This window comes from Cherax quadricarinatus, chromosome 23, assembly GCF_038502225.1.
Source record: "Cherax quadricarinatus isolate ZL_2023a chromosome 23, ASM3850222v1, whole genome shotgun sequence".
In the NCBI taxonomy this organism is placed as follows: domain Eukaryota; kingdom Metazoa; phylum Arthropoda; class Malacostraca; order Decapoda; family Parastacidae; genus Cherax; species Cherax quadricarinatus.
The window spans coordinates 34,697,309-34,706,045 of NC_091314.1; the positions used below are offsets into that span (position 1 = coordinate 34,697,309).

Below are 8,737 nucleotides of genomic sequence, written 5' to 3' on the forward strand. Positions count from 1 at the left end.
GCTTTACACAGCATTGGAAAATAAGGAATATCCACTAGGAATTTTTATTGACCTAAGAAAAGCTTTTGACACAGTAGACCACGACATCCTACTCCACAAACTTGACCATTACGGTATAAGAGGCCATGTGCTTGCTTATTTCAAATCTTACCTTACTAATAGGTATCAGTATGTCACCATTAAAGACACAGCATCAACAACACGGCCACTTGATACTGGAGTTCCGCAGGGAAGTGTCCTTGGTCCCCTGCTCTTCCTCATATACATCAATGATCTTCCAAACGTATCCCAACACCTGAAACCCATTCTCTTTGCTGACGACACGACTTATGTCATCTCTCACCCTAATCTTGCCACCCTCAACACCATTGTTAATGAGGAGCTGATCAAAATATCGACTTGGATGACAGCCAATAAACTTACGCTTAACACTGTCAAAACCTACTATATTATGTTTGGTAGCAGAGCAGGAGATGCACAAATTAACATTAAGATCAACAACACTCTAATTACCAGACATATTGAGGGCAAATTCCTAGGCCTATACCTTGACAACAACCTGAATTTCAGCACCCATATCCAACACATAACCAAAAAAGTATCCAAAACGGTTGGGATCCTCTCCAAGATACGATACTACGTGCCGCAAAATGCCCTTCTCACACTATACCACTCACTTATTTATCCATACCTCACCTATGCTATTTGTGCTTGGGGATCAACTGCAGCAACACACCTAAAGCCAATAATAACCCAACAAAAGGCTGCAGTAAGAATAATCACTAAATCCCATCCCTGGCAACACAACCCCCCACTCTTCATAGATCTAAACTTACTCCCTGTTCAGTACATCCACACTTACTACTGTGCAATCTACATCTACAGGACCTTAAACTCCAATATCAACCTTGACCTAAAACGCTTTCTTGATAGTTGTGACAGAACCCACAGGCATAACACCAGACATAAACATCTCTACGACATTCCCCGTGTCCGACTAAACCTTTACAAAAATTCAATGTATGTCAAAGGCCCTAAAATCTGGAACACCCTACCTGAGAACTCTAGAACTGCAGACACATTCATCACCTTCAAAACTACCATTAGAAAACATCTTATCTCCCTGATACACCCCATCAACTAACTACACGAATACCACCTGGTGGTTCACACTTACACTCACTCACCCATTTGACCATAAACAGAAATATTAATCTCAATCTTAAAATAATGAATCCTATGATACTCCAATACTGAAACTATGTACTGTGCCAAAACAAAAGCATTCACATTGCTAAACTCACAAACTAGTATTTAGTCACTTAGCCATAATACCAACTTACCTCATAATTTTGTAATATTTTAAAATAAAGAATTAAACTTAGTCTGCCCGAAATGCCTAGCCATGCTAGGCGTTATAGTGGTACACTCTGTAATCATTATTTAACTACATGTAAACCACACAACAACCAAATTCTGTAAATTCAACATTGTAATCTTTATAGAGAATAAACTTTGAATTTGAATTGAATTTGAATTGGGTAGCTTTAAGAAGAGACTGGACAAATATATGAGTGGGAGGGGCTGGGTTTGATTGGTGTCATTGGGTACGGGAGTTATTTCTTGGGTAGTAGATGAATGGGCCAGTAGGCCTTCTGCAGTATTCCTCCATTCTTATGTTCTTATGTAAGAAGAGCATAAGAATTGAGCAACACTGCAGAAGGCCTACTGGCCCATACAAGGCAGGTCCTTATCAAAACCACAACTACCCAAAGCTACTCAAGAATTCACTCTCGCACCCACGACACCAATCAAACTCATCCCCTCCCACTCATATATTTGTCCAATCTCTCTTTACAGCTGCCTAAGGTTCTAGCCTCGATCATAATAAGCTTTGATAATTCTATTTACTCATGTGCAAGTCCCACTCAAATCCAACCCCTCTCACTCTTGTATTTATCCAAACTAAATTTGAAATTAACCAAGGTGGGAGAATTGGACCTGCCTCACACGGGCCAGTAGGCTTGCTGCAGTGTTCCTTCTTTCTTTGGTGTGGAGCATCAGTCATCTCTACATAACTCCACCTGTTGTGCATTCCTTGAGTGATGGTGAAATTGTTGAAATGGTGTTAAATACAAATAAGCATGTGATAAATGGTTTGGGAACTGACAGCTTGAAGAATTGAGACACTTATGCAACATATGGGAATCTTTATCGAAGAAACGTATCGCCACACAGCGGCTTCATCAGTCCAATACAAAGCAGGAAAGCATAAGGAGAGGAGTTTCAGGTAATCAGTTCCTCAGCCTGGAATCAATGTGTTCAGTCCATAAATCAACAAGAGTATTTGTCATACGGTAAAAAGAAAATGGTGTTCTATGACTATCCTGCAAAATCCGCATCTGCATCCGAATCCGGGAGGATGTCAAGATGTGACATCCGCAATCCGCATCCAAATTGTACTGTGAGCAGATATCCGCATTTGCATCCGCATCCGCAAAATAACTAAGACATCCGAATACACATCCGCATCCGCCATATCTAAATTTTCACATCCGATACATCCCTAGTCTATAGTGGAGGATACTGTTTCTCTGGGCAGGTCCATGGGTCTGGATGTGATTGATAATGTTGTGGGGGAGTTAGTGGAGGGGCACAGGGAAGAGCTGACCACTGAGGAGCTGCAGGAACTTGAGAAGGAGCACAAGACTAAGATGGATGCACTCTCTTCAGGCTTGGAAGAGGAGATAGAGGAAGCCCCTATTTCATTATCAAGGAAATCTTTGCCAAATGGATGGACGTCAAAAACTTTGCAGAGAAGTACCACCCCAACAAAGCCCAAACAAACTGTAATAGCATTGTCTGGAATGACCAGACTGTCACATTTCTGAAACATCCTGAGGAGAAGGCAGAAGCAAAGTTCTTTGGGCAGATTTGTAGTAAAAGTCAAACTTGGTGAGCTTCAACCAGGTCCAAATGGGTAAAAGAGACAGAAAAGAGAAGGGGACTCTCCTTCCAGACAATAATATTTCCTCCTCCTCCTCAGCACTATCCTAGTAGGCACTTGACTCTTTTCAGCAAAGTAAAATGAGGTTAAATTTGCATTTACAGTGGACCCCCAGATTAAGTTGTCATCAGAATAAGTAATATTCGGAATAAGTAACGTTTTTCGTCAAAATATTGGCTCGGTGAATGTCACTGAACTTGGTAAAAGTCATTCATGTCGGGGCCTGAGCGGCCCCGACACTCCATGTACAAACTGTGTGCCATTGTTTACCAGCCAGTGAAGATCCCACGAATTCATATGATACATTTGGCATTATTCCATTCTTTTTAGTGTTTATAACTGCTATATAATCCACCATGGACCCAAAGAAAGCTTCTAGTGTCAGCCAGCCCTTTGGTAAAGGGCTGAGAGAGAGGGGAGAATGTGCCTTTTTCAGTGATTCTGCAATTTGTATGATACTAAAGCAGCAGGAGTCTATAAAGGCTATAGCGCCAGCTAGCGAAAAAGTATAGCATTAACAGTGTAGCAAGTAAGTTAAGTGATTAATTGATAGAAAAAAGACAGCACAAAACTGACTCCTCCATTGTTGTTGGAGGTATATAGGGTTACTGACTAACACTGCCGCCTCTGCTACCGCATTCACCACCACTTGTGACATTCTTAATGCCATATTTTATTGAAGAATTGAGACATGCAACATATGGGAATCTTTATTGAAGAAACGTTTCACCACACAGTGGCTTCATCAGTCCAATACAAAGTAGAAATGGGTAAGGAGAGGAGGAGTTTGAGGTAATCAGTCTCCCAGCCTGGAATCGATGTGTTCAGTCCATCACTCTTGTAGGAAGTACAGCATAGAGCCAGAGAGGTGGCTTATATACTGCAGTCAGGTGAGTCGAAGCAGGAGGGGGCAGGATCACAGTGGGACCTGCCACTAGTGTAAGTAGGTCTTCGTCCAAAGGTTGGACAAGCGTTGAAGAAGTCTTTGTACCAAGATCCCATGATGTTGCAGTGTCCAGCAGATGTGATGAATGGTTTTGAAAACTGACAAGTTGAAGAATTGAGACACTTATGCAACATACGGGAATCTTTATTGAAGAAACGTTTAGCCACACAGTGGCTTCATCACAACAGGATCACAGTGGAAGGTCCCACTGTGATCCCGCCGCCTCCTGCTTCGACTCACCTGACTGCAGTATTTAAGCAACCTCTCTGGCCCTATGCTGTACTTCCTACAAGAGTGATGGACTGAGCACATCGCTTAAGGGCTGAGGGACTGATTACCTCAAACTCCTCCTCTCCTTACCCATTTCTACTATGTATTGGACTGATGAAGCCACTGTGTGGCAAAACGTTTCTTCAACAAAGATTCCCATATGTTGCATAAGTGTTTCAATTCTTCAATGTGCCGGTTTTCAGAACCATTCATCACCATATTTTATTGTTTCTAGAGTATATATCATGTTTCTATGTTATTAATATTGTTTATTATGTCATATTAGATGAATTGAGCTGGATAAATAAGCTGTAGAACTGATATTAGTGTCATATTGAAGGACTATCTTGTCCTGTCTCCCAACACAATTCCAAACATATGCCAGAAACAGACCTCTCTGGAACACTTTTTTGAGTGACAAGGGTCCAGTGACTCTCAAGCTGGTCCTAGTGGCATTAAAAAACAAAGGAGGGAAGTAACCCAGGATAAGGACTTGGTACCAGAAGTCTTTATTGAAGGGGATTCCTCTTCCAAACAATTGTAAACTCCTCCATCCTCTCCCCTCCTCCCATCTTCCATACATTACCATGTCTTCAATAAAGGTAAGTGTGATGTTATTATTGTTTAATTCTTCATGTATCATTGCTTTCTGTATAGGTAAATGTATATTGTATGTTGAAAACTTTTTTTAATACTTTTGGGTGTCTGAAACAGATTAATTGGATTTCCATTATTTCTCACGGGGAAAATTAATTCGGAAAAAATCAGATTTGGGATAAATCACTCTCTCTGGAATGAATTAATTATGTGATATGGGGGTCCACTGTATTTCATCTAATTCTTTTGTATTTATGTATGTATTTTAGTATTAAGCAGTTTTTAAATTACATATTTTAGTATTGAGCAGTGTTTAAATTACGTATTTTATACAACCCATCAATGTATAATATGCCAATAACAGTAGGATTTTTTTTTATGGGAACGGATTAATCATTTTCCCTATATTTCTTATGGGAACACTCATTTGGTATATGTCCTGTTTGGTATAAGTCCAAGGACCTGGAACAGATTAAGGACGCATACCGAGGTACTGCTGTATTTTTAAATGTTTATACAGTAGTGTACTGTATATTGTAATAAAAGGAATAGAGGAAATCAGCTCTAATATTTAGGTATGCATACTAGTGAGAGAGCCTGTCCTAAGTCTGAGTCGTCGGTAAACGAGTACGTTGCTAATTGAGAAGTGGCTGTACTTTTTGTCTGTAAACCATTCAGAATCATCTCTATTTCTGTAACATATATTCCATTCTATCAAATGAGTCCAAGAAAATGAGAATACTACCATAAATACCATATGAAAATACACCACAAAATCGCTGTTTTAAACTAGAAATACGATTGGAGTTTTTTTTCCTCACACACTGCAGGAGTTTTTATACTGCACACACTGACCATTCAGACCCATTCTCTCACATGTAGGCCTAACAGATTTCTCCCACAAGACTGAAAGCCACTAGAATTTTGGCGTAGTATTACGGGACCGACACTGGCTTGCAAGCCTTAATATTGTGTGACTGACAGTGAAAGGGTTAAATGCAGGCTGGGGAAAGTTATGGTGTAGTGTGGTCAAGACTTTCACAGGTTTTCCTGCAGTTGAGAGCCAAGTGTAGGACATTGTTCAGCTGCAAGAAGATTGCCAGGTGTAGATGAAAAAAGAAGTCCAGAGGAAGTACTATTGGCAGAGCTCACTCTTCAGATACAAGGGAGGCAGATAACAAAGGAAGAAGAACCTGAAGAAAAACAGCTAACATTGCAACTCAACTGTTATGATAGTGGTTCCTTGTTGCTGCTAAATTAGCAGACTTTTTTTTTCACAGAAGAGGACTCTGACAATTCTAGAAGCATTACTCTGAAATGGGGCACAGAGCAGCTGATGATGCCTTACCTTCTGTTATATAAAGTACTGTAGGGTAAAAGATATCAGACTCATTACAGAATTTTTCAGTTCATTAGTACAACTATTGATATCAGTGCAAGAGCCTCATTCATCCACCTCAATCCAGTAGGACCACATCATCCCTCTTAACCTCTGTCAAAATCATGAATGTGCACCAGTAACCAGAATTAAAGGTAAGAAGTAATATGTAATCTTTGAAAGCATAAGTATTGTATTAAATATAAAACATCACTCAACATAACCCTATTTTTCCCTTATGTTTTTCAGTTCAGATTACGTGCTTCATTGAGGTATGTGTTATCCGATGGTGAACTCTACCTAAATGGGTATTATGATTCACTTATATCCTAATTCTCTGAAAAACACTGTTAATAAGGAGTTCAAAGATATCTACTTGGATGATTATAACTAAACTTACTTTTAATATTTGACAAGACCTACATGATGGTTTTCCCACTGTAAGACAAACCAAGGGAAAATTCTTAGGTTTGTATCTTGACTGCAATTTGAATTTCATTACCCACATCCAGTATATAACAGAGGCCTTCAAATCAGTAGGCATGCATTACAGTGTGCAGTGGACCCCCGAGTTTCATGATTAATCCGTTCCAGAGAGTCTGCCGAAAGTCGGAATTCGCGAATGTTGAGACCATTTTCCCCACAAGAAATAATGTAAATCCAATTAATCCATTTCAGACACCCAAAAGTATTAACAAACATTTTTTTTTTTATAGATTAAATGTAGATTTACTTACAGGAAAGAATGAGAAATCAAGTATAAAATAATAATAACATTACACTTACCTTTATTGAAGACTCTTGTTGGTGTATGGAAGACGGGAGGAGGGGAGAGGATGGAGAAGTCACTGGACCCCTGTTGCACAAAAAAAACTGTCCAGAGAGCTCTTGCAGCTCTATCCTCTACCACCATCACTACCACCCTCTACCATCACTACCACCCTCTACCACCATCATTGCCACCCTCTACCACCATCATTACCACCCTCTGCCACCATCACAACTGCTACCACCCCTCTACCACCATCACCATTTTTGTATTTTTCTTCAAATTTTTTCTTTAATTCTATCATGTTTCTCACCTTCTTTACCAAAGGGATGGCACTAGAAGCTTTGTTTGGGCCCATGGTGGCTTATATAGCAGTTGCAAGCATTAAAAAGAATGGATTATTACGAAATGTATCGTATGAATGCGTGGGGTTATGGTCATTCTCCCACAAACAATGCCACACTGACTCCTTTGTGTATGGAATGTGTCTGGGCATGTGCGCATTCCATACAATGGACGAATAGCGAGGAAAATCATGAACCGTGAGGCTTTATTTTGATGAAAAAAGTTACCAAAAGTCAAAATTCACAAAGCGCAAGGCTCACAAAACTCTGGGGTCCACTGTACTTCAGACTGAAATGTGATGCCCATGCAACTCTAGAAAGCTTGCCAAGGAATGAATGATGGTAGATGTGTTTTCTTTCTTTGGACAAACCATCCAAAGTGGAAATGGTGATTGTTTTTTTTTTTTATGCATAATAGTACAGGGATCCCAGTGGAAATAAGTCACTTCGTCTTACTTTTTTGGGTTATCCTAGGTAATCTACATTATTATTATAATAAAAAAGAAGTGCTAAACCAGGTAATATACACATGTTGCTATGTATGATAATTTATGTTACTGTATTTGTGTACCTGTACCTGAATACACTTACTAATTAACCCCTAAACGGTCCAAACGTACATATACGTTCATGTGCGTAGCGCCCCAAATGTATATATACGTTTTCTTTGTCATTTATTCATCATTGCCGCTATAAGCCTGAGTAGCCTAGACATGAATGGGTGTGCGCACTCACTGTGTGGCATATTAAAATAATTGGGGATGCCTGGGTACCATATGCTCTTTTTTCCTATTAAAAAAAAAACAATTTTTTTTTCTCAAAAAAATTGGGGCGCTACACGAGTGGACGTATATATACATTTGGACCGTTTAGGGGTTAACTGGTAATTTCCAAAAAATCAGTAGAGCGGGGTCAAGAAAATAAGAGCTCTAAATCTAACTTTCTGTTTTGGTAGGTTCATCGATACACACATGCCGGCCACCTTATAGAACCACCTTATTCACCTTCCTGCTATGCATCATATCACAAGGTTATCAGGATGTCCGTGTTGTGGGGAGGAGAGCCAATGTTTCACCAGATGGCTCAAGTGCATGCCTGGAATTCTACTTTGGCCTTCCTTCATAAACACCTTTCTTTTCCTAAGGGAAAACTCTGAATAAACAGAAAATTAACTAATATTGTGCCTTAAATTTATTGTGAATGTATTTTTGATAGTTTATCCTAATTATTGTATAGCTCAAGTGCATGAAAAATGAAAATGAAAATGTTTATTTCCTTGCAAAGCTTACAATGTGTGGTTTACATATTATAAAATATTAATTACAAAGAAGGCAACTAGCATGCCTAGGTATTTCAGGCAGACTAATCCTAAGTCTTACTCTCTGTTGACCAGTAGGGCCCCACTTATATGGCAGGTTAGGTTCCA

At 39.5% G+C, this 8,737-nt stretch overlaps 1 protein-coding gene across 13 annotated transcripts in view; it reads left to right on the forward strand.

The window, feature by feature from the left end:
• LOC128685704 (acyl-coenzyme A thioesterase 1) overlaps positions 1–8,487 on the forward strand; it is a 326,051-nt gene extending 317,564 nt beyond the window's left edge. For all 13 annotated transcript variants that reach the window (XM_070088074.1, XM_070088077.1, XM_070088081.1 and 10 more), the window contains one exon: positions 8,267–8,487. In XM_070088074.1, coding sequence (XP_069944175.1) covers positions 8,267–8,467 — 201 coding nt within the window. In that variant the 3' untranslated portion in view covers positions 8,468–8,487. The remainder of the gene's footprint in view (positions 1–8,266) is intronic.
• Positions 8,488–8,737: the final 250 nt, after the last annotated feature.